Source organism: Perissodus microlepis, chromosome 4 (assembly GCF_051167445.1).
Source record: "Perissodus microlepis isolate ML-2025 ecotype Zambia chromosome 4, ASM5116744v1, whole genome shotgun sequence".
Lineage (NCBI taxonomy): Eukaryota > Metazoa > Chordata > Actinopteri > Cichliformes > Cichlidae > Perissodus > Perissodus microlepis.
In genome coordinates this window covers 5062459-5088697 of record NC_140464.1, presented here as the reverse complement: position 1 = coordinate 5088697, position 26239 = coordinate 5062459, and the positions used below count along the sequence as shown (strand labels likewise).

At 42.2% G+C, this 26239-nt stretch overlaps 1 protein-coding gene across 2 annotated transcripts in view; it reads left to right on the top strand.

Annotated features, from left to right (window-relative positions):
• ppfia3 (PTPRF interacting protein alpha 3) overlaps positions 1-26239 on the top strand; it is a 34411-nt gene that overhangs the window by 5350 nt on the left and 2822 nt on the right. Inside the window, exons 3-30 of one of the 2 annotated variants that reach the window (XM_084925197.1) lie at positions 4038-4139; positions 4304-4543; positions 4646-4705; positions 6489-6617; positions 6747-6839; positions 7323-7375; positions 8333-8426; positions 8639-8773; positions 9580-9663; positions 9938-10069; positions 11311-11373; positions 11460-11539; positions 11798-11963; positions 12339-12529; positions 14759-14996; positions 16530-16663; positions 16749-16903; positions 17061-17160; positions 17251-17332; positions 17405-17605; positions 19471-19536; positions 19996-20022; positions 20180-20355; positions 20657-20754; positions 22878-23053; positions 24444-24512; positions 24624-24786; positions 25914-25975. In XM_084925197.1, the coding sequence (XP_084781323.1) occupies positions 4038-4139; positions 4304-4543; positions 4646-4705; positions 6489-6617; positions 6747-6839; positions 7323-7375; positions 8333-8426; positions 8639-8773; positions 9580-9663; positions 9938-10069; positions 11311-11373; positions 11460-11539; positions 11798-11963; positions 12339-12529; positions 14759-14996; positions 16530-16663; positions 16749-16903; positions 17061-17160; positions 17251-17332; positions 17405-17605; positions 19471-19536; positions 19996-20022; positions 20180-20355; positions 20657-20754; positions 22878-23053; positions 24444-24512; positions 24624-24786; positions 25914-25966 (3360 nt within the window). In that variant the 3' untranslated portion in view covers positions 25967-25975. Of the gene's footprint in view, positions 1-4037; positions 4140-4303; positions 4544-4645; positions 4706-6488; positions 6618-6746; positions 6840-7322; positions 7376-8332; positions 8427-8638; positions 8774-9579; positions 9664-9937; positions 10070-11310; positions 11374-11459; positions 11540-11797; positions 11964-12338; positions 12530-14758; positions 14997-16529; positions 16664-16748; positions 16904-17060; positions 17161-17250; positions 17333-17404; positions 17606-19470; positions 19537-19726; positions 20023-20179; positions 20356-20656; positions 20755-22877; positions 23054-24443; positions 24513-24623; positions 24787-25913; positions 25976-26239 lie in introns of those variants that run through there. The other variant, XM_084925198.1, reaches the window with a different exon arrangement.

Here is a 26239-nt window from a genome sequence, read left to right as displayed (position 1 = left end):
TGGTGTGTATCATGACGGGGGAACACTGACATGGATGAAGGTGGGATTTAGTGGTAAAAACATCATGTCAGTCATGACGCTAAGAGATTTCCATCATCTACCTGACCCAAGTGATGCAAAGTGTCTTGTTACAGGGGTCTGTTTCACACCATCCTTTACACCAATTAATCCCAAAATTATAAAATCCTTTGGGCCCAGAACGTGCCATCTGTACACAGTAATTTCCTCCCTCGTCCTTCCTCTTCCATCTTTTCAAATAAGCCTCTTTCTTTTACTTGTTCCTCTGATCCTCCTCTAGTTCAGCCCAGTGAGCACATCAGCTCAGAGGCTTGTTACAGACTGTACACGCTGTACTTTATAAATGCGTTTTTGGCTGATAGAGAGTGTGAGGTAAGGCGCCTATTTGCTGCCGTGTGGGTAAACTGATCACTCTTAGCACGGAGCAAAGATAACAGCAGCCAGCGCGCATGCATCAGTACGCTTTACTGGCTCGTTTGCATAAGCATTTTTTTTCCAAAACACACATGCTTTGGTGCACACGTGCTCAGGGATGGTCATGTGCTCTGCATCATGTGTGCATCACGCCACAGTCACACACGAGTGGACAATCAGAGCATGGGCGGGCGCTTATGGTACACATTGTGTGCATGGTCGCGGGTGTGAGATTGCAGAAGCAAAAACACAACCTCAGCTGCTGAGAGCTGAAGTCGGCCTGAGCGAGCTGAGAATGTCACCCTCTCTGTTGATTTGTTGCCATAGATTTTGATTGTAACTATTATGTGGCTGACCTCACAAAATATACATAATTGGAGTAAATTACACAAAATCACAACATTTCAGTTGGACCGCTGTCAGTTGGAAAAAGAAAGACTGGGCTGGCCTAATTTACTCTCATGCTTGTTTAACCTTCAGGTTTTAATGATGGGAGATAGCGGTCCATGCTTATTGTGCAATTAAACCAATTTCAGGTGCAACGCCTGCAATAAACCCAGTGGTTAGATTTTATATCAAGGTCTGGACTCCATGAGCACTGCGGTAGACATGGCAAAGACCGTACTGTAAGTGAGTCGTTTCCTTTTTCGGCCGCAGTGTAGCTGCTTTTCTGTGCAAGTATGCGTTGATTTAATGTGCTGGAATTCTTTGAGGCCAATGATCTTTGAGCTTGCTAATGAAATCAAGATCTGTCAAACGGTTTGCTGTGGTTAATTGCACTGTAGGTTAACGGAAAAGATTGGCCGTAAAAGCCTCCTGTTGGCTTTTACTGCTGCGCGTTTCGCTTTCTCTGGGATAGACGGCCAAAACTGGAGAAGGTAACATACTCCTGTAACGATGAAATAAAGGAGTTTGGTCGGAAAAAATTTGCGGTCATTGAAATTATTTGCTTGTTTTGCCTCCACTTTGTTGACATTTATACTTATAATTCAGTGGATTATAAAATCCACTGAAAGGCACCATTAGAAATGAAATGCAGCATAAGCATACCAACTTATAACCTTCCCTCCTCTTCTGAGGTTTAAGTGTGAAAGTCTGAAGCACATTTAGTTAAAGTATGAACGTACTTGGCATCATGTCTGTGAGCTTACCTGGTATCGACTTATAATGATTAATCTATTTAGTAGGTTTGACCTGAGTGTTGGCTGATGACGTGGACTCTCCACACTTGGCAGGTAAGCCCAAGACAAGCGAGCGTTTTCCTCACAGATTGACATGACATGTCACGATCATATCAGTTTTTCTACTGGCCCAAAGATTACATGGGAGGGAGTAATGGACACATATATGCTGGTTTGCTGATGTAAAAGGTTCCTTTTGTCCTAAACATACACTTTGATGATTCAGAATATTGTGACCGCTTGGTTATGAGCCACAGATGCCACTTTGAAGACTGGTTAGCTTCAATTTTTCCTTGGAAAAAAATGGCATTAAACTTCGCAGCATGGAGTCTTTTTTTAGCTTTCATGTTTGTTTTTTAATTATTATTAATTTGGAAAACTGGCCAAAGTTAGAGGAGGTAACCCCATGCTGAGATCGTTCCAATCTAGTTAATCCAAAGTCTGGCAACAAGATTTTCAGTAATCATGAAGTTATTTGGTGGTTTCACATGCTCTCAGCCAATACTGAGTCAGCAGACAATAAAAAAAATCAATCAAAGGAGAATTTTTGGTCTACACCTTCCGTGCCAAGAAGTCATGAAAAAAACTTTGATGATAGCATGCATTGACCATAGCGTTCTTTCAATATGCTTTTAAACATCGGAGCATTTATTTCTGCCCAGAGTTGCATTAATTTTTCACCAAGGTCTTGTATTGATGCTGGATGAGTCGGACTGCTGTGGAAAATCTTCTCCAGCGTATCCCAAAGATTCTCAGTGGGTTTAAGGTCAATCCATGTGTGAACATGATGCCTGACACTCCCAGAACCTCTCTTTCACAGTCTGAGTCTGATGAATCCTGCCATTGTTATCTTGGAATATCTCTGTGCCATCAGGAAAGAGAAAATGAATTGATGGAATAACCTGCTCGATTGCTATATTCACGTAGTCAGCTGACCTCATTTTTTGGCCAGATAACTTTGCTAAATAATAATGTAAACTTTATTGCTCGCCGTGGGGAAATTACTCTCTCTGCATTTCACCTTGTGAAGCAGTGGGCAGCCACAAATCAGGTGCCCAGGGAGCAGCGTGTAGGGACAGCCCCTTGCTCAAGGGTATTGCAGGGTAGCCATTCAGTGGATTCAAACCCCCAACCTTCGGATCATGGGGTGACCACGCTACCTACTGAGCTATCCCTGCCCTGCATGGAGACCTGACTAAGCAACCCTAGATTATAACAGAGCCCCCCACAGGCTTGTACAGTAGGCACTAAGTGGGATTGGTGCATTACTTCATATGATGCATCTGGACTCTGTCTGATATTTATGCACCTGAGCAAACTGAAGCATTTTTTAAATAAGCCTCACTGATGAGTGGTTTTCTGAAAGTAACTAGAAAAACATTTTTCCATTAATATGAGGTATGCTGTCAAATATATACACCAAATATACAATCAGGAATACAGAAATTAATGTGAAAATAATTAAAATAAAACAAATGTACCATACCATACCAGCTTCATATATATAGCACTTTAACATAAAACCAGGGTTCACAAAGTGCTGTACATATACAAATAGCATAAGCAAAGTAAAATAAAATTAAATAAGATAAAATAAAACATGTTAAAACAAATTGAGTCAACCCCTTAAAGAGTACCAAATGCTTCAGCAAATAAATATGTTTTAAGACGAGTTTTAAGGCCATTAAGAGATTTCAAAACAATTAAAAGGACTTTAAAAACTATCCTAAAATGTACAGGTAGCTTGATGGCAATAAAAACAAACTAATGAAAACAAAAATGATCCATTTACATCACACTTTCTAAATGAATTTGTGACTATCATCAATTTTCATATTGTTTTGCTGCATTTCATGATTTATTTATTAATTAAATCATTTATTTATTCCTGTATATGTTTTTGATGAAGGCAGTTTTGATTGCATATAGATCGGGGTCAAAATGAAAGCAAATAAAGTGACTCCAAAATGAGTTTGTTCAGTAAATTCTGTAAATTTAAACTACATGTATAGTTTAAAATTTATCTACATATATATATATATATATATATATGTAGATAATTGGCTAAACCTAGAAGATTTATCCAGCCTCATTAACGTGGAGTTTGACAGCAACATTTTCTCCTCACTACATTTTTTGGTGTCTGATGGAGAAGCAGAAGCAGATTCATGTCTTATTTGCAAAGCATCTTTAAAATAAAAGAAAACCTTGCAGCTTCAATGTAAATCAGCTGTCACACGTTTCCTGACTGAATTTGAACTTCCACCCGTACGTCCCACCTGCTTGACCTTTCTGTAATCATTCTTGGATGAATGAGAGGTAAAGCAGTGTGTGTGTGTGATCAGTATGTCTAACCTGCACTCATGACCTCATGCAGCAGCAGCACTGTTCAGTCAATAACAGCACCCTCTTGTGACCTTGCAGGAGTTTGCAGTGCTGACCAAAGAGCTGAACCTCTGCCGGGAACAGCTGCTGGAGAGAGAGGAGGAGATCGCGGAGCTGAAGGCAGAGAGGAACAACACACGAGTCAGTACACTTCCATGTCTGTTTTACGTTATGCTCTCCTCTGATCCTGGCATGCAACCTCGCCTTTTCTGAAAGACTTCACACGAGAAAACGTAATCCTCTGAGACATATCAGAGGCGCACTGTGGTGAGCTTTTACTGCATGTGAACCACATGTGTTTCCAGCTGCTGCTCGAACATCTGGAGTGCCTGGTGTCCCGCCACGAGCGCAGCCTGAGGATGACCGTGGTGAAGAGGCAGGCCCAGTCTCCGGCCGGGGTCTCTAGTGAGGTGGAGGTCCTAAAGGCCCTCAAGTCCTTGTTCGAGCATCACAAAGCTCTGGATGAGAAAGTGCGCGAAAGGCTACGGGTAGCTCTGGAGCGCGTGTCGGTCCTGGAGGAGGAGCTACAGTCTTCCTCCCAAGAGGTGAGTCCCTGTTTCCCTCCCACTTAGTTTTCTTGCCAAATTAGAAATAGAAGATAATTACAGATGGGGCCTCTTTGATGATTCTCTTTGCCTTGTTTTTAGGTTCTCTCTTTAAGAGAGCAAATCAAACGACGCCAGCAAGGACTAGACAACGGCAAAGAGGTAATAGAGCGCATTTCATAGGCAATAACTGTACATACATAAAGCACAGTCACACAGTCAGCTTATTGTAGAGGGCAGAAAACAGGTTGGTTTTAGAGTTGTGTTCATACTGACCTGTGATATTGTCACAGCAACACATATATACTCTCTGCATGCAGCAGAGCAAAGCTGAAGAAACATGGCTGACATTACAAACCGCTGTGTTGTTAGCGTATAGAAGGTTTCCCGTGCTGACCATCTGTAGCTAGGCTCATAGACCCGCATTGTGTCTGTTCGCATGGTCTTTGGGTACACAGTGTGAAGGATTATAGGAATGTTAACTAACACAAGAAAGGGAGTGACAGTGGAGTTCACCACAAAGAGAAAGAAGCACAAAAGAGCAGAAACAAAGACAGCTGAGAATTTTCATTGTCTTTGACGCTCTGTTCACAGCAACGAGGCTGTTTGACTGTTGTGGCTTCCTTACTTTCCGAGGCGCAGCACAAACACGAGCAGGAGTGGTCTATAGTGTATACGTGGGTCTGCAAAGCAAAGCTCTGACTTCAACACTTGTAGTTTAATATCAGAGAAACACTCATTGTTATACAAGTAACTTTTTAACATTAACAATAAAGCGTTTAATCATGTTTTGCTATCTTTTGCTATTTTTCCTCAGACTGCATACGTAGATCTTAAAGTGGGGGTACAAGAAATAAAAGCAGCTGCTGTTTAAAGCTGCATAAATCTTTCCTCACTCTGCAGCTGGAGCGTTGATCAGGTGCCACTGATTGCCAGAAGCTGCTGCAGTTATTGCAGTAACTGTATACAGTTTATTCTTAGATCAGTAGAGCTGTCATATAGCTTACAGCCATCAGTGTCAGTTTATTCCCGTTAAGCAGCATTTCAGTCATTCTTCAAGGAGGAAGTTATGCACTGGTGGTTAGCACCGATGCCTCAAGGCAAGAAGGTCCTGAGTTTGAATCCCATCCATCTCTGCATGTCAAATCAGTGAGCTAATTCATTAAATTGATGGTGGCTTGCGATGTTTTTATTAACATGTTATGTTCCTTGGTTACATATATATCACAATATGATGTGTGTATTGTGTTGAAGTGTGCTGATTATCAAATATTGTGAAACGGTCACAATTGGATGAATTATCATATAACCCACCCCCTATCTGCAACAGGATTTCGTAATTGCTTAAAAACTGTGCATTTCACAGTGTTAACGAAGAAAACTTACTCAAAATACTAACTGTTGTTTCTTTTTTTATGTACAAAAGCTTAACGAAAGAGAAAAACTGTGTAAAATCCCTGCTCCCACTTTGAAAGATGAACACATTGTAAAACCTGCACATTTACATGCACCTCTCATTCAATAACCAGAGCAGCTCGACAATATATATACATTTTTTTAAACCTGGGCGATTTAATAGAATTTAAAAAAATAGAGCATTTCACACGTTTTTAAACCACTGTGGCACAAGATCGTCCTCTGAGTGGAAGATTAGGTTTCAGATGTTACAATAATGTTACTTTTAACATATAGAAATTAAACATATTGTATTATAATTTTTATCTTACATTTCTGCAGATACAACTTTTTGCTCCACTACAATTAAATGTTGCAGAATTCAAATTTAAGTTCTTAAATTTTGCTTCCTGGGGCGGAAATTTTTGCCTTAAAGGAAAAGAAACACGACAGCAAAATCCCCGGAAAACCCATAAACTCTGGAAGTTTTATTCTTAGTAATCATAATTGATCCTTTTTTATATTAAATACAGTAAATCTTTTCTTTCAGAGGCTTCCCAACGGACCGTCCTCCATCCTGGACGACGGCGAAATTGACAGGCAGAGAGAGGGCGAGATAGAGAGACAGAGGTCAGAGCTGGGACAACTGAAAGAGCGACTGGCCCTCATGTGCAGACAGGTATTCGGTTCAGGAGCTCCTGAGGTCAAATGCTCTTAGCAAAACAAGCAAAATATCGCAAATCTGGAATGCTAACAGACAGAAAACGATGTGTCCCCGTTTAGCCTTGTATCCTTCATTTCCTGTCAGGTTGGCGAGATCGAGGAGCAGCTGACGTCTGCCAGGAGGGAGCTGGCCCGATCAGAGGAGACCAACCAGAAACTACAGAGGGATCTAAAGGAGGTGTGACACTCCGAGCTATGTTGTTCATACTTTTTTGTTGTGGTTACTATGCTGTTTGTTTACGTGGCTGCAGCAACTGCTGCTGCATGCAAATCACTGTGTAGCCGTGATGTCACTGGTAGAGCTGCAGGCGATTTTTCGCATGGATGTGGGCCGGTTAATCAGTCAGTGCGCTGGCAGCTGAGTGAAAGGCGTGCGGAGCGTTTTGGAATTAGAGGTAGTCGAGCGAGTTTAATCAGCAAACTTTTATTTCTTGCCACGGCCTGTATCCTCCCACCCAACCCCCACTCTCATTTCTGTTGGACATAACAGGGTGCTTCTGACATCTGTCAGCGATAACTATCAACCGGTCATTATCATTCCTTAACTAATAGCAGTTCACACTGAGTGAATTATCTTTTTGAGAACGCCTCCTTGTAAATTTACCATTTGCTCTCTTACGCCTTTCTATTTGTTTCTCACAGTGGTTACATATTTTCACAGGCGCTCTGTCAAAGGGAAGACATGGAAGAGAGGATCACCACATTAGAGCGCAGGTTTGTGTTTTCTCTCCACGTCCATCAACACGGAGAAAGTGCAGGATGGAAAGTGCAATAAAGAAAATCTATAAAGACAGAAACAGTAGAATGGAAAAAGAACATGCTATTGAATGTGCTAAACTATATTAGGTATGCACGGTGGCACGGTGGTTAGCACTGTTGCCGCACAGCAAGAAGGTCCTGAGTTCAATTCCACCATCAGGCCGGGGTCTTTCTGTGTGGAGTTTGCATGTTCTCCCCGTGTTTGCGTGGGTTCCCTCCGGGTACTCCGGCTTCCTCCCACCGTCCAAAGACATGCAGCTTGTGGGGATAGGTTAATTGGATAATCCAAATTGCCACTAGGTGTGAATGTGAGTGCGAATGGTTGTCTGTCCCTGTGTGTTGGCCCTGCGACAGACTGGCGACCTGTCCAGGGTGTACCCCGCCTCTTGCCCTATGACAGCTGGGATAGGCTCCAGTGCCCCCTGCGACCCTGAAAGGATAAGTGGATGGATGGATTCATTCATGAATTTAATTATCGGCATATTTGTTCCCATTTAGTTTTTGTTTTGTTAATTTTTGAATTCATCTATTTGTTTCATAAAATTTCCTTGCCTTTTGTCCCTAATTCATCTTTTTCCCATTTAAAATTGGCATTTTTATAAAAATCATGCAAATCTCATATGAAGTATGTCATATAAACTTTCCTTTCACACCAGATTCCCTCCCAGAAACAAAATACATGAATAAAAACACAGATGAAACAAATAATTTTATTAATAAAATGAGCTTTATTTTTTTAAGGAATACAGGGGCAAATTTAAACATTTAGTCTCATATTTTATAAATTGATTGTGTGCATTTACCCTGGATATTTATTATTTTTGGTAGATTTATTTCTTTATAGTTGACATGAAGATGACCTTTCTTCCAAAATCCCGTCCACTCACGTCTCTGTTGGGGTCTGGTTTGCAGGTACCTGAGTGCCCAGAGGGAGGCGACTTCTCTCCATGACATAAAAGATAAGCTGGAAAACGAGCTGGCCAGCAAGGAGTCACTCCACAGACAGGTTAGGTTAACAGTCCCTTTCATCTCCATGCGTGTTCATGTCTCTGCTGCTGATTGGCAGCTTGGCTGTGTTTCGCATTGGCACAGAAAGAGCATCATTAGTGCCTTTTCTACTTCCCCCCCGACGGCTTTAAACATGTCTTTTTGCCCTCGGCAATTTTCTATTGCGGTCCGAGTTCCACCTGCACTCCCTGACATCCCGCTTTCCTGCAGAGTGAAGAGAAGAACCGGCAGCTTCAGGAGCGTCTTGATGATGCCAAACAGAAGCTGCAGCAAACCCTGCAGAGAGCTGAGACGCTGCCTGAGATCGAAGCCCAGCTCGCCCAGAGAGTGGCTGCACTCAACAAGGTGTGTACGTCCTAATCGGCCTCAGTAAACCCTTGTTGGTGTATTTTGGAGTGATCCGACAGGTTTGCCAAAGTCTTGCGAGCCTTTTTATCCCCAATCGTGTTTTTTTAAACAGCAAAATTTTCTTGAGACAAAATTTAGTACGTGGATGTGTGTGCACAAATTTGGTGCGAGCTGGAATGTGCAGCAATGCAGAGACTCAGTTGCATGCGTGAGTACATGCAGGCAGGTGCAAGCAGGAGCATTTGTAAGTGCATGTTTGTGTGCATTCACGCCCACATAAAGTGTAGGGGGAAAAAAAACACAAGATGTCAAAAGATAGAAGAATAGCAAATATTTTATCAAGCCGTGGCAGCAATACATAATCAGACAAGCTGAGATGAAAGCCCGCTCAGGGCACAGAGTGAGCACAGCTATTACATCCTTGGGTGCTCAGCACGTCAAGGACTGTACACCGCAAAAATTCATCCTGACTGACTGATTTAATTGCATGCATGTTAACCTCTTGCATTCCCGTAAAAAAATGGTTTCCTCACACCAAAAAATTTGCATAGAAGTCGCTCTGCTCTTATTAGTCAAACCTCTTCAACGACTACTGCTTCTACATGTTCGGGCAGGAAGGCTGGCGTGGAAGGATAAGATTAATGTCCTGTAAGAAACAAGAAAACAAACTTTCCTGTAACACTGTGATCTGTACAGGCATGTAACTAATTGAAGGAATAAGTCAACAAGCTGTTCCTTTTGTGTTAATTTGTATTAGTGTTGCAACGTGATTCAGGCTCTAACCTTGCTCTCCAATCGCTCAGGCGGAGGAGCGTCATGGTAACTTTGAGGAGCGACTGCGACAGATGGAGGCGCAACTGGAGGAGAAGAACCAGGAGCTACAGCGAGTGAGTCATGCTTGCTTTTCCATCTTTCTGTTTTCATCCTCCCCCTCTTTTCCTTTTGTCAGGATTTACTCTGCACAAAGGCGCACTAATTTTCTAAACCTTGTATTTGACCGTGCACATTCAGATTGAAGTCGTTGTCTCTCTCTCTCTCTCTCTCCCTCTGTCAAGCAGATTCCCTGTTATTAACTCTCCTCCCCCCCTCCCTTCTCTCAGCCTCTGCACTGATTTTTAAAAATCTTTCCCTCTCGCTCATCTCGCTTACCCTGCCCCTCAGGCGAGGCAGAGGGAGAGGATGAATGACGAACACAACAAGCGCCTCTCTGACACGGTGGACAAGCTGCTGTCCGAGTCCAACGAGAGGCTGCAGCTCCATCTGAAGGAGAGGATGGCTGCCCTGGAAGAAAAGGTGACCGCCTCCGACCACAGGAAGAGTTTCCAGCCAAAGATTTTTTAAATCAGAACTGCATTAACTGCAGTAAATATTATCTTAACCCACAAATTAACTCCTGGCCTCGGGTGCCTTCACTCAATTCTCTGCCCTCCAGGAAGTGACCAGTTTAAACTTGAGTACATTCCCAAGCTGTGCCTCAAACATCCATTAGCTCTTTTTGTGTCTTACTTTCATTATTCCTGGAACTCATTAATTTATAAATACAGAGATTTACTACATGTAATAGACATAAACATCCAGATTAGAAATGCCTGGTGGTTGATTTTTTGTTAATCTCTTATCTACAATCTGTGCTTTATTTGCACTATCAGCAAACAAAAAGGTTTCTTTTCTAAATGTAAACTGCTGTGATTTTACAGCAGGTATAAAGTCCTGTTGATGATAAATTCCAGGTGGGATTAGGTTTAAAGGAATGTGCTTAAAAGTGGAGCTTTTCGTTTGCAGGGTAGCACAGTGAGTTGGTAAGATGCTTACTGAGCTGTTACTTGTAGCATTGATAGTTTGCTGTAAATGTAGTCTTTAAATTATACTCCTGGATTTTGAGATACGTAACATTTATAGCTGACAAATAATACTTTATTGTGAACAGGTAACACGGACAAAGTTAGCCAGTGACACAGTTTAACCCGAAAACTGCATGTCTTTTCCCCACATGCGGTTGTGTGATGCAGGTCATTGAGTTCTTGCTAAAAAAGCAAATCAGTAAAATGTCTGGGGTTCAAATTCGACAGCCAGCTGGAGACTTCTCTCCAAACACTGTAGCTTCCTCCCACAATTCAAAAAATATGCACATTAGGTTAACTGGTGATTCTAAATCGACTGTAGGTATGAGTGGTCGTTTTTTTCCTTTTTGTTAGCCCTTTAAAATTAGCGGCCTGTCTAGGGTGTACCCCATGTCTCACCTCATAAGTGCTCAGATTGGCTAAGCAGAAGAAACCGAATGGGTAGATGGTTATGAAGAAGTTGCATGCATCTGTGCTTTAATGCATACATTTCTATATATGCACTGCTGTTATTGTAGATGTAATTTGCATATGTAGATCATCTGTAATTCTAATGAAACACTGGCAAGAAATTGAGTCCCTTTAAAAAAACACACTGGTGGCAGACAGTAGACTAATTTTCTCAGATAGAACAAATAAGGTTTTCCTGAAATTCTCCTCATACTCTTATTACTTCTTATCATTTTTCTCCAGAATGCACTATCAGAGGAACTGTCCAACATGAAGAAACTCCAGGATGATCTGCTGGCAAACAAGGTGACCATACATCCAGGTTTTATTCTCAGGTTAATCTAGCAGACATGATTTTCCTCTTTTCGCTACCATTTTTTTTTCATTTGCAGGATCAGCTGATCGCTGAGCTGGAAAGGCTTCAGCTGGAGTTGGATCAGCTGAGAGCGAGGCCTGGGGGCTCTTATTCCAGGTTGGTACCATCATTTGGACAGCTTGTAGCTGTACGTCGACTGGCTACTGTTGGGTTGTATCTTCATTTTCCGTGCTCTTTTAATTTAATCCTCTATTATTAGACAATTTTAATTTTTCACATTGATATTTTCGTTTGCAGTATCTCAGCTTTGGAGTTGGCACATGTTATGCTTTAGTACCCCACTTTGTTTGCTACTTGTGTGTAGGGTTAATCGTTTCATCTTATCGTGTCTCATCTCTTCTTTTATTTTTCCAGTCGCTCTCTGCCAGGCAGCGCTCTGGAGTTGAGGTATTCCCACGGGGGCGGGTCCCTCCCAACAGGTTCCACCACTCACCTGGATCCCTTCGGTAATGCCTCTGCCGGAGGCGCAGGCAATCGTCACTGGCCCCGCTGGAGCTCTGCTCATGAGGACACTACCAAGGTGAGATATTTTAAAAGGTGCTTCAGAAATCACTCTTCAAAGGTTTATAAGTGAAAGTTGGGATCGTTTTTTTTTTTGTTTTGTTTTTTACAAAAAGGTGTAGCTCAGTGATACACTGTAGTAATTTTCAACAGCACTGAATCACTGCAGCTCAAGAAATAAGCTAAATGAGATTTGAGATACACAAAATTAGATGTTCCTAGCATAGACTGTATACAAAAGATGAACATTAACCTTTTTTTTGGATGCTGCACTCTGCACATGGGTTATTTCATATACCTACAAACTCAATTTGATGTTGAATGATTGGTATTTGCAAATGGGATCAGATGTCCGTTGTGTAGTGAATCAGCCTGTCTTGCTTTGTGTGTGCAGTACTCAGATTGGGATCACAGTCTGATTGGGACTGGGTTCCAGCCAGGCATGGATGTGGGATGCTCAGACGATGAGGAAGACGGGGAGGCTCGGTTTGGCTCCGAGCTTCTGTCACCCAGCGGACAGACGGATGTGCAGACCCTGGCCATCATGCTGCAGGAACAGCTGGAGGCCATCAATAAGGAGATCAAGTAAGGAACGCCAAGAGCGCTTAGAGATTCAGAGAAGTAAGAATGTGAGAAACACCTCCCTACATGCTGCAGACTGATTCACACCAACACCTGCTACAACCTCAAAAATAAACATAACAGCACCTCTCAGACATGTCCTGAAGAGAAAACGCAGTTGTGGAAGAATTAATCAGATCCTGCTAGTGATGAATTAATACATTATTAGATTGTTTATGGATGCACTGACGCATAAGCAGCAGTTGCTGCTACTCAAGGTGGAACTAGTCTTAACAACTGTGGACCCCCTTTTTCCTTCAGAACTGCTTGAATTCTTCATGGCCAGTGTTGGTCAAGTTACTTGAAAAAAGTAATCAGTAACTAATTACTGATTACTTCCCCCAAAAAGTAATCCCGTTACTTTACTGATTACTTATTTTCAAAAGTAATTAATTACTTAGTTACTTAGTTACTTTTTAAAAACACGATTTACAACCTGAATAGGTGATAAAGCGATAGATCTTTCAGCCCAATTCTACTTTTTCTGCATAATCCATCATACAAAATGTAATCAAATGGAAAAGTCTCTTTTTAAAATTTGTTTTATTAGTTTTAATCTTTTAACTTTATGCATCAAGCAAAAATTTAATTATATGCAACATTCACTGACTGGAAGAAATTTGTTTAACATTTAAACCTATTTTCTGCACATTCCAGCACAGAAAAAAAAATATTTTTGTGTGTTTACACTCACTCTTTCAAATAAATGCAAGTGAAACACAGCAGAAAATAAATAAAATCAAAGACTAGCACTCCTGTTGCTCTATTTTCACCTGTATAGCAGGGGTGGCGTAGGCGGAGGTTTGCCCTGGTGCAGGTGTGCCGCAGCAGTCAGTTGAAGAATCCGTGAGTTTCTCTGTGAATTTCACATTATGTGGTAGCGCACTCGGTGCTTGCTTGGAAGTTAAGGGGTTTTCTTCCCACGCAGTGAACAGCGGAGCTAATGTTTTTGTCACTTTTTATGGACTCAAACTCAAAGTAAGGTCAGTACTTCCACGCTTTAAACGCTGCACTCGATATATTATCCATTGTTGATCTGCACACAGCTGTTGCCACCAACGTCGCACTCGCTTACGTCATTGTCATGAGACACTCTCGCAAGAAAATCACGGTTTTAGTAACGCAGTAACGCAGCCTGCTTACGGGAAAGTAACAGTAATCTAATTACCGTTTTTGCAATAGTAATCCCTTACTTTACTCGTTACTCGAAAAAAGTAATCGGATTACAGTAACGCGATACTGCCCATCTCTGTTCATGGCACAGATTCAACAAGGCGCTGGAAACATTCATCAGAGATTCTGGTCCAGTTGACACGATAGCATCACAAGGTCGCTTGTCGGTTGCACATCCATGATGCAAATCTCCAGTTTCACATCCCAAAGGTGTTCTGTTTGGTTCACAGCTGAATTTGACTTATCAGCAATTAACATTTTGGGAAAACGCACTGATTAGCTTTCCTGTAGAGCAGCGGTCTCCAACCTTTTTTGCGCCACGGACCGGTTTATGTCCGACAATATTTTCATGGACCGGCCTTTAAGGTGTCGCGGATAAATACAACAAAATAAAACTAGTACCGGTACCGAAAAAAAGAAGATTTATTCATAACACACGTGAAAAGACCAAGGAAAACCGAGTTAACGATAAAAACGATAACAAAATAACGCTGAAAACCATACATTTCACACCTGAGCCTCAACTCGCACGGCCCGGTACCAAACGACTCACGGACCGGTACCGGTCCAAGGCCCGGGGGTTGGGGACCGCTGCTGTAGAGGTCTGAGTGAGGAGAATTTGCCTATTTGTCTAGATTAAATAATTAGCTAGAGCCATCAACTGCTAAGCTAGCATGGCGAATAGTAGACAAAGCCATTTTTTACAGAATAAACACACAAAGTAGAAAAGTAAATTTGCCAACTTAAGTGATGCAGCTTATATGTGCAGTAGATATATTATTAGATAGAGCCAGGAGAGTTGATTCTTCTTGTCTCCAGTAATTCTGCTCTGCTGGCTGTAGCTACATTCATGACTATGGTATCAATTTTCACAGCAAGAAAGCTACCAAGCTTTTTTTTCTCCAAACTGTCAAACTACTTCTTTAAGACTGTCCTGATTTGTTTAGAGCTCCAGGACACTTCTGGAGCCCTTTTCTGAGTTCTAATATTATCCACATGTTTGTTGCCCTGAAAACCCAGATTGATCCAGGAGGAGAAGGAGAACACAGAGCTGCGTGCCGAGGAGATCGAGAGCCGGGTCAGCGTGGCTTTGGACAGTCCGCCCATCCCTCCCTCTTCCCTGGGGAGAGACAGCACAGGACGGGGCTTCATCCCCACTTCCATCACATCCTCCACCCTGGCCTCCCCCTCTCCCCCCAGCTCCGGGCACTCCACCCCTCGTCTGCCTCACTCCCCTGCCCGTGAGACCGATAGACAGGTACGACTGGAATGTAGAGAAGAACTCCTATTTCAGTTCGTGTTAACCTTTTTACCTCACCTTGGTGTCAGCCTCCCTGTTTATGCAGACAGCTCCTCCAGACAGTGAGTCATTTAAATAAAGCATAAGTAATCACGCAGATGGGGTCAAGAAGTTTAGTTATTCTTCAGCGGCAACAATGTCAGATTGGGAAAGTTTGATTTAAGTGACTCGTGGTGCGGTATCAAGGTTCCAGCAACGGGCAGATAGATTACAAGTAATGGTGCAATAAACAAAAAGCAAGCTGTCAGTGGTGATTTTGAAAATTGATCATGTTTATGTAGGCGTTCAGTAAGAATGGCAAGATTGGTTACAGTTAGGAAGCTGGATGTAAGCCAAGGAAAATAACTCTTTTAAGGCTGTAGCAGGAAACCTAGTCGGCTTCGGCTCCTCTTCATGTCATAAAGGTGAGCTGTGAGACTAAACTTGTAAAATCAAAGAACTCCTCTTGCATTAATCTCAATTTCTAACCATTTGGTAAAAAAAAAAACAGGAAAAGGATTACATTTCTAAACAAATAGGATATATTAATATAACAGTTGTTGATTAGTAGATTTTGCTCATGTTTTTCAAAGCAGGGCTTGCTGTTGCCCCCTTTTTCCATTTTTTTAGTTGTTTACATGCATCATTGTTGGACAGAGTTGAGAGAATCAGGTCTGGACAGCGTCTGAAGTTGACTTTCTCGAGTATAACACACAGAAAGACACTGACAGCTTCAGACAAGTTGTTAGAAATGGATATATTTTGTGCCGTTACGTCGCAGTCAGTCAGAAATCATTCGAAGGCAAAACTTCAAACGTTTTATTCAATCTAAATCGAGCAATTTGTGGCTAAGATGAATCTTATTGTTGGGACCTACAGTCACGTAAATAACAAGGTTTTCACCGTGCTTCGTGCAGTCCTGTGAAAAAATACACTCCATGATTCAGCAGCTTGTAGAACCACTTCTAGCAGCAATAACCTGAAGTATTCATGAAGTGATCAGTTTCTGTGTGCCTTTATTAGTCTCTCACATTGTTGTGCATTAATGTTGCTTCTTCACAATATTGGTTCATTTCATTTCATTGTGCATTCATTTAAGCACAGCGCTCTTATGATACCACCACAGCATTTCATTCTGAGCTCCGACTCGGTCTTTTCTGTTTTGGTGTAGATTCTTTTTGTGGATTTGCTGCTGTGCTTGGCGTCGTTGTTCTGTCGTGTGACTTAATTTGGGCCAAGCTTTAGCTGTCAAACAAATGGAGTCACATTTGACTTTAGAATCCTGCAAAAATGTAAGAAATCTGTTTCGGCCAGTCTCAGTCACAGTTGTGGCTTGGCAATATTAATAATGATGCTACAACAGGTAAAAAACATACTTAGAATATAGTAGCTAATATTTTTTTAATTTACAGACAAAACATTTAAGCAGAGCAGAGCTCACATCATCCATAAAATTATGATTTTTGTGTTTGCATCTACTGCAAATTATACAGTTTACATTTTATATTCCAGAACAGCAAAGATGATGACCGATCCCTCGCTCTTCTTGACTCTACACCTCCTCCCACTCCTCGTGCGCTGCGATTGGACAGGATGGCCCTCACCCATCCGGGAGCGATGCTCGATGACCCCAGAGAGTTTCGCAGGTAAGACGGCTGCGCATTCAAGCGTGATGCTTTCAATGTGTATTTGTTTTTCCAACTTTAGTTACTTTCTTTGTCTCTCCTTCAGTCTCTCGGCAGATGGCAGCAGCACCAACAGCAGCCAAGATTCACTCCACAAGGCCAGCAAGAAGAAAAGCATCAAGTCTTCCATCGGCCGGCTTTTTGGGAAGAAGGAAAAAGGAAGGATGGGCCAACCTGGACGGGATGGATCTGTTTCTCTTGGTAAACTGATAAAAGATAAGGGAGGGACTGACTGAGCATGAGTAATCCATGCTGTCAGCATTTACATCTAAACACTTTATTGGTTCGGTGAATTCGGAGCCAGAAAAGTGTTCTTATCTAGTTCTTGCAATCTTTGACATCACTGTGTGTTTCCCAGCATCTACACCCTCTGAAGACCTGGCATCTGGAGACCCAATGGGAATGAATAAGACGGGAACTCTTGGTCCAGCAGATAAAGACCGCCGCAGCAAGAAGAAGTCAGTGAATTATATGCTGTGCGTTTCATATTTTGATCTTTTAATCGGACAGCACCAAATAAGAAATCTCTCTGTTAAATCTCTTATCAGGCATGAGCTGCTGGAAGAAGCATGTCGCCAAGGACTTCCCTTTGCATCTTGGGATGGACCTACTGTTGTGTCGTGGTTAGAGGTAGGTGATCATAGAACTGAGATCTAAATGAAACTTTCATCTTGATTTAATCCACTCCTTGCCTCCTTCCAGCTGTGGGTGGGAATGCCAGCTTGGTACGTCGCCGCATGCCGTGCCAACGTGAAGAGCGGCGCGATCATGGCCAACCTGTCCGACACGGAGATCCAGAGGGAGATCGGCATCAGCAACCCGCTGCACCGCCTCAAACTACGGCTGGCCATCCAGGAGATGGTGTCCCTCACCAGCCCATCTGCCCCAGCCAGCACTCGCTCTGTGAGACTCTGAAACTGCACATACATTTAACAAGTCCATAGCCAAGGGGAGCACAAAATTATTAGCTATAAATTATAAAATGCTCCGGTACATAAAAAATGCATATCTACCTCATGGCATTATATGAAATAGTCAGAAAAACCCAAGCCCTTTTTTCCATGCCGTCAGCACAGCTTTGAAACGGACGTATTTCATTTCAAAATATGTTTCATGTCTGCACCACATGTGTTTACAGAGTAAGTACATCACCATGGTAACCAAGAAAACAGAGCTTCACGAAGCCGCAACTTTGCGCTTTAACCCAAACGGTGATCAAACATATTCGAGTGATGTTGGTCACCTAAATGTAACCAAACAATGAATGAACGTGTAAATGAAAAGCAAAAGAAATATACAGCAGGAACATGAACGGTGGTGTGAGAGGTGAAATTACTTATGCCTCCAGCTTCCTCCAAGAATTAGACTTTTTCGCCCAGCATGACGGATAAATAGTTTGGATTTTGTTCATTTTTGCAGAACTTCCATAAAACTTGGTAATAACTACAGATGGGAGTCGTTTAGGCTGTGGGTTTTCGAATCCAGTTAGGTTCAATGGCTTATGAAACTGCAGATGTATGTGCCTAATATCTGGGATTATGAGTGGGTCATTGGAAAATGTTCAATCTTGTAGGGGGTCCCTGCTCCTAGAGGCTAAAGGGGGGGACCTCCAAAATTATAAGCCCTATTTTAAAACTCTCATTTACCTTAAAGAATGAATATTTCCTCATGATAAAAAGATCCCAGTCTAGACAGCTTCCCCCTAGAATTAAAGGTAAAGAAGCCTTTAATTGGAGCACACTAAGACCTTAAACGGCTTCATATGTCGATTTATGTATTCATTTGGGACTGATATCTATCTTTCTGCTGAGTATAGACTTTTTGCTCAGAGTAGCGCCTTGCCGCATCCATATTTAAAGTCTGAGGTAAATGTTGAGCCAGATGTTTGTTGTTTAGAGACTGGCACAAATTATCAGATTATAGTCTCTGTGAAGGCCACATAATTAGCGCCAAATGTCACAGTCGCTAGTCATAAAATTAAAATGTGACCTGGAATATATGATATTAATAAGGAATGATGTAATAGAAATAGCCTGTTGGGGCACATGACATGTAGGATGTAGGATTAGAAAGAGAAAGAAAGAAAACAGATGCAGATAAAAATGAATGCTAACAAACATGAAGCCTATTGTACACGTAATAAATGTCCAAAATGATAAAGATATGAATGGAAATAGGCTCTGCTGGGAGTGACGGGGTTCACCTTTGTCATCTGGAAAACATTGGCAACAAGAACTTTGCCCTCTCCCTCGGCAACAAAGACAAACCAGATGTTGAAAAATGTAGTAAAAGTGCTGCACGCACATGCATTTGTGGCACTGTTTTTTCCTCCGCTTCCTCAAGGAAGATAGAGCTGAAAACCATCTTCTTTAAGGCGTCTGCTTTGGAGCTTTTAACAAATGGCAGATTTTGTTTTTTTTGGCTTTCCCTTTTCTGCATTTGGCTTCCTCTCTATTTACAGTAGAAATCATATTAATGATACGGTGAAATGCGGAAGATGATCAATCGTGCAATTTTGCCCAACAGGCTGAGCAGATTCATTAGTTATCGGTTCACATAAGCCCGTCGAACCTCTTGTTCGTGGAAATCACCATGGCAATGAGTCTTCTGTTGTGGTTGGCTGACATCTTTTGATGTGGCTGTTTTGGCATCGCGAAAATGTTCGAGTGTTGACTCATTGCTGTAGACAGGCAGTAAAGTGTGGTGTGTGTGCATTTTTTGTAATCTTTTATCTCACTGCTTCGCTTCTTTTGTTCACATAACTGCAGTCTACCAGTAACGTGTGGATGACCCACGCAGAGATGGAGTCTCTGAACGCCGCCACCAAGCCCCCGGTTAGTGCCCCAGCCGTCTTGTCTCTGTCTGACAAACTGCCCTTTTATGGTCATGGTTATTTTATTTTATTTATTTTGAATAATGTTGAGCGTCTCGTCCGGTCTGAATCACGTTGATGAGTCTCTCCCCTCCCTTCTCCTCTCTCTCCTTGTACTTCTTTTTTGTACTTCTGTCTCTCTGTGGGCCCAGGCCATAGTGTTGAGCATCTTCTTCTCTCCCTGTTGTTGCCGTTTCAGTGTGAACTGCTTCCAACTAATTACCCGTTCACTAACACACTGTTCCTCCCTTTTGTCCTCTTTTCCTGCTGCTGCTGTTGCTGCTTCCTCCTCTGCTGCTCCTTCACTATCTATCCATTCGTCCACCCTGCTCTTCACCTCCGCACCCCTCTCCCTCACCACCTCCACATCACTCTCTCTGGCTCTGTCTCTCTTCGTCTTCCTCTTCTCTTCTCTCTGCAGGAGCTGAAAGAGTTCAGCTGGGATCAGGTAAGGGATCAGCTGCGCCTTTTTGAAAAAAAGTTCGCACAACATGCTGCGTATTTGTCACTCATTTCATCTCTAACAGCAGTGAGTCATTTGCAGCGCCATCAGATACGAGGCCGAGCGTGAATCAGTGTTGCTCATCTGTGGTTGTCCCCTCCAGATACTGGCCTATGGCGATATGAATCATGAGTGGGTGGGCAACGAGTGGCTGCCCAGCCTGGGCTTGCCACAGTATCGGAGCTATTTCATGGAGTCCCTGGTGGATGCTCGCATGCTGGACCACCTGACCAAGAAAGAGCTGCGAGGACAGCTCAAGATGGTGGACAGCTTCCACAGGTAGAGCTCGGCTTCATAACTCATGCTCTTTTGTCACGTCTCGTGTTTACAAAACTCTTACTCTCCTACCTTTGTGTGCATGTGACAAGGGAATTTTGAAGGTGTTAAAAGACAATGGTTATGGCACTCTGACAGCTCAGTTGTGTGTCTCCAGGCCTTCTCTGAGTTCTCTTTTGAAGGACTGAAAGGGTCAGAGGTGCTGGGTTGTTAATGCTTTCTGAGCACATGTGAGAGTGGAAACACGTCCTCCTCGGTTAACCTGCTTGAACCCCTGACCCTCTGGCTCTTTGCCCTCTCCCAGGGTCAGCTTGCATTACGGCATCATGTGCCTGAAGCGTCTAAATTACGATCGCAAGGAGCTGGAGAGGAGGAGAGAGGAGAGCGCCCACCAGAACAAAGGTGACCCCTTGTTTCTCTGCCATTATCTCACCTTTCACGCCCCAGTGGAGGGATGGTATTGTACAGTTCTCCGAGCCAGTAGAACCAGCTAATTCGTTTATTCATGTGGTGCTTTTGTGCTGTGTAAAGCATACCTTAGTGACTACTAACAGCAGCTTATTTGTTTTATTTGACTATTAATTTTATTGCATTTTTACCATCACCTTGTTGATCTGTTAGACTGCGGTTTTTATTGCCTGTGCTATTTCATGTGCCGTGCACAGCTCAAGTTTAAGAAGCAAAGCATCCTGTGTGTTTCTGGAGCTCATCGTAACCAAACTGGACCAAGCACAAACTAATAACTAGCAGTCTTGGTTAAATACAGCTTCAAATAGAAACTCGCACTAATCTGGTGGTATCGTAAACATTTAAACTTCTACCAAACATCAATAGAACATCAATCTTATCACAGCAGTAACAAGCTGATGTGAATACCATTTTCACAGCCTCCTACATGCTGTCCCTGAGCAGAGAACAAGTCTGACTGGTACTATCTCCTGTTTGGCTTACGTGTCAGAAAAGGCCGCTTCCCACCTGGATTATCAAAGTGTAATTCGGAGTTTATGTGTGAACTTGAATCTTAGATCCTTATACAGTTTTAAATAAACATGAGCCGCATGGCTCTACAAAGGCTGAGAATCACCTGCATCTGCTAATCGAATCTCTGGATTCAGATAAGTTTGTGATATTTTATTGAGTTTAACGAGACCATACATGAAGCTCAATTTGATGTATTTGTAAAGTTATGATGCAAAATGCAATTGTGCCATGTCTTGCATGGGTAAAAAAGCTTTTCAAGAATTCTTTGGTTCCCATCTTGATAACTTCGAAGCAGGGTCAAACCACACCTCTGGTAAAAACTGTTATCCATATCTGTGCAAAATCTTTTGTTCTGATAAAGAACAAACCAACAACATAAAATGAAGTGGCAGAGGTAAAGATATTGATACTGATCAGTATATGTTTTTAATTGTTGTTGTTTTTTTAATTCTAGTATTTGTTAACCCAGCAAAGAGCAAAACCCCACACAATTTACTGTCTAAAACAGAGAAATAGCAACAAGCACTGGTACCCTGGATATATTTTATCTGTTATTTTATCTATTTTATCTGTTTTCAGATGTCATATTCAGTGTGAAATTATGTTTGTTTTTGACCTGCCATCAGTCTACACTGCCAGCACCCTTTTACCAAACTGCCTAACATCTCTGCGGACGGTTTCCATACTATAAGAATTTATCATCTGCATAAAGGAGTAATAAGATTATGTAATCTGCGTAAAATGATGCAGTATTTGAGAAGCTACAACATTTAGAAAACAGTTTTTAATGACTAAACCTTTCCATTCTTCACAAGTTTGGGGGTTTTAGAATTTTAGCAGGGAAAGTTGCTGTACTGCTTTTAACTTTCGTCAAATCTCTTTAAAGTAAGCAGATGTAAAAAAGGAAAGTTTTTACAAGTAAACTATAAAAATACTTTCTTGCATCAGCGCTGGCATGTAAAAAAAAGTGAAACAAAAAAACCCTTAATAATGGTTATTTTCTTTGATTTCTCACGTTCCTGGGAATTCCTGTGTTTAGACCACCCATTGTTTTTTTCCCCCCCTCGTCATACCTAGAAGAGATTATAAGCCACAACCTTCTAGCTTGGCTGGATAATGATTACATAAATGTCAACACGTTCGGTCATTAAACAAACCCAAATCTCTCGCTCTCCCACTGCTGCGCCTTGAAAAACACATGTTGTGCATTTACAGTCAGTTCATCTTGGCTTCTCCCCAGAGGAATCATGCAGATGAGGAAATTAGCGAATCTGGGTTTGTCTGATGATAGGCTTGACCTGTGTTGTCCATGTGCAGAAAATAAATCAGTTAGTCAAATGTTTCATTATTTCCTCTGATCGCTGACCCTTACAGAAGACGGTTAATAAATCTGAGCAGCCCTGCATGTGTTTATGTATCCAAATTAAACTAAAGGAAGTGACTTCAGTTTTAATAAAGATTTAAAAATAGTGTGCAGACAGCTTTCTGTTTGCAGATGAATGCCTCTCCTCCCTTCCTTTCACCTCCTCCCTTTCTCTTCCTAGATGTGATGGTATGGTCCAATGAGCGTGTGATGTGCTGGGTGCAGAGCATCGGTCTGAAGGAGTACGCCGACAACCTCCGGGAGAGCGGCGTCCACGGGGCTCTGCTGGCTTTAGACGACACGTTTGACTACACTGACCTGGCCCTGCTGCTGCAGATCCCCAATCAGAACACACAGGTAGTGAATTAATTGTCGATGCACATCAAGAGAAATGTCTTTGCATCAAAGTCTGTTCCTACGTCCAAAGACAGTTTATCAGATATTTTGCACTTTAAGATCCCTATAAACATTTTTAGATTTTGATAATCTGCCATTTTTAGACAGAACAAGTTTAGCCAGTTCTGTGGTATTTACCCTAACCCTAATCTGAGTTATACAACAGGCAGCACAGTGGCAGAATTGTTAACACTGTTGCATCACAGAAGGAAGATTCTGGGTCCAGCTGGGACTGTGTGGAACTTGTATATTCGCTCTGTGCCTGTGTGCTTTCCTTTCGGGTGTTTCAGGCTCTTCCTGCAGTCTAAAGGCATGTAATTTAGGCTAATTAGCCAAAAAGTTGGCCACTGTTAGAAATGGTTCACCGTATCTCTGTGATGGACAGGCGCCCTGTCCAGTGCGTACCCCACCTCTCACCCTATGACAGCCAGGGTAGGCTCCAGGTCTGCTGTGACCCTGAAGTATTTGTGATAATGGATGAATTTCTATTTATATGGCAACAAATTCCTAAAAACCAAGCAAAAATGCCTTTCCCCAGCTGTAATAGTGGGAACTACTGCAAAGGCAGTTTTGAGTACTTTGACTGGTGTTTATCTTTCTATCTGGAAGTCAGTGGACAGACGTAGTCAACACAATGATGTCACACATCTCCAAGATACAGTCCCAAAACATTTACAAGTTTGGAGTTGAGATCAAAATGAAAAAAAAGCTCAAAGTTGGGTGTGGTACGACCCATGTGGACCGAGTGTTCATTGAAAAAGTAGTGTTGACTGCTGAAGATGAGCCTGAATGCCAGCATGTTTATATATGTGTGTGAGTTGTGTGATCCCATCGCAAAACACAAGCCAAAGTACTCTAAACTGCGATTGTACGAGTCTGTAGGGCCACATTTTGCCATGATGACACACATTCAGAGCAATTCCAGTTATGCTGTCGTACCTGTAACAAAGGTTTTGGGTGTAGCTGTATCCAAAATTCCTCTTGCTATTGCAGAAATGTATGCAAAAAGGGCGTATGTAATTAGGTACCCCATTGCACACTTAGTTAAACATATATAAGAAAATTAGTAATATAATAACTGTCTTTAAAAAGATCTTCTCAGCCTCTCCGTCTCAAATAGAATTACGTCTGTTATGTCTAAAAATGTTTCAAATGACAAGTCAGGAGTTAAGTGCAGAGGTTGTTCCTGTTGCACTGAAAATCGAATGAGAATCCACAGTATTGTTATAAAACAGGTATCATGTTCAAAGAATTAATGTATGCCAGCATAGCAGAGCAGTCCTGATCTGAAAATGCATCATCTGCAGAGTCCAAGCTAATCTCCGAGCTCTCCATCACCTCTATCCTGCAGGCCAGACAGCTCCTGGAGCAAGAGTACAACTCCCTCATCTCCATGGGAACTGAGAGACGGCCCGATGAGGTGAGCATGCCAATATTTCTTTAAAAAAGAAAACAAAATACCCATGAAGAATACAAAGGTTGTTTGCACGAGGATCCATCTTAAGGCTCACGACATGTGTCTCGCTGACAGGATGGGACTAAGACATTCACCCGCTCTCCCTCCTGGAGGAAGATGTTTAGGGAGAAAGACCTGCGGGGCGTGACCTCTGACTCTGCCGAGACCCTGCCTGCTAACTTCCGTGCCTCAGCCATCTCTACACCCTCCGTTACCCTGAGAAAGGTTCAGAGTGAAGGTGAGTATGACCCCGTGACCTCTGAAACATTTGCTCTCACCTCCGGATTCGTTCAGCTCTTTTGAGCCCTCGAGTCGCGTCACCATTTAGAGGACGAAACACTTAATGTTCTCATTTCCTGGCAGCCAATTACTGCAGTTTAGTCAAAGCTCCTGGAATCTCAGAGATTCGCACAAGGTGATTTCTATTTGGAGGTTTACAGGAAGACGACAGGGGAGACCAATCTCACTCCAGACTCCTTATGTTTTACTCAAAATGCAATTTTCTTTTCAAAAACCTCACCAAACAGCTGGTAAATATGAAGATAAAAGTCAAAACAAAGCAGTGAGTGAAACAAACCACAGTTTAAAATAAGTATTATAAACATCAGTTAAAGGTTTACCGTAACCACTTCCAGGCAGTTGTTTACAAACCCAATTAGTAAGCATTATTAATTATCCATCATTGTTAACGATGTTAAACCAAAGCTCAATTTACTTTTATTAATGATGGTTATTATAAAGCACCAGATTCTTGCATTTGTAATCTCAGGGAACCACACATAGCAAGGTCATATCCTTACATTTAAACCTAATAAGTCCTCCTTGAGGTCTGGAGACCCTTCTTAAAACTTCCTTTTAACAGGAAGAAACATGAGGGGAGGGTGTCTGCCTTAAAAGGTCAGTGTGAGGGAAGAGCAGAGTGACGACCTCATGAAGAGCATTTGAAAAACTGGGGCAAAACTTTGGTTGTAGTGGGGTAACAGTGCAAGGTCGGCCCAGGTGAAACGGTACCGTAGACCTCTTAATAAATGAGCCGTGTGTTTACATTTGTAATTCTTGGAAATGAGCCTTGAGCTGAAAGATTTTTCTGCTGCCAGAATACATGGCTGTTATATAAGATGCTGCTAATGCACAGGCGGCAGTTGGTTGTTTTCATGCTACTCTGCTATTAATTTGCCAGTGGAATTTTGTGTTGCCTTCAGTGGAGGAACTGGCAATAACAGGGAGCAGACGCTTCAAAGTACAGAGGAAGACTATTTTCCCTCATTCCTCCTCTTAATAGGAATGCCTCTGGAAGGTCAGTGCTGTTTAAAAGACTTTGCAGTTATAATAATAACCCCCTCTGTGTCTCGGTTTCCAACACAGCCAGCTCTGGTGCCCGGGGTGAATCTGCCTCAGTGAGGACGTACTCCTGTTGAGTGGCTGAGGTGAGAACCCTCCGACTTATTAATTAAACAGTCTGGTAGCGTTTCATTCGTGTGGGGTTTCATGACACAAACATTTCCTCTAAGCTTCAGAGATAGCTTGCACATGTGTCCAAACTCTCCCTTTTTTTTGAAGTCTTTGTTTTATGTATTTGTTTGTTGCAGTTTGGGATTTTTAAAGTGCTTGGTTTGGTTGGTTGGTGGGGCTTTGAGCTGAGTTGAATTGAGGCCACAGAAGCAGTGACGTGGCAGTAATGTTGTTTCTCT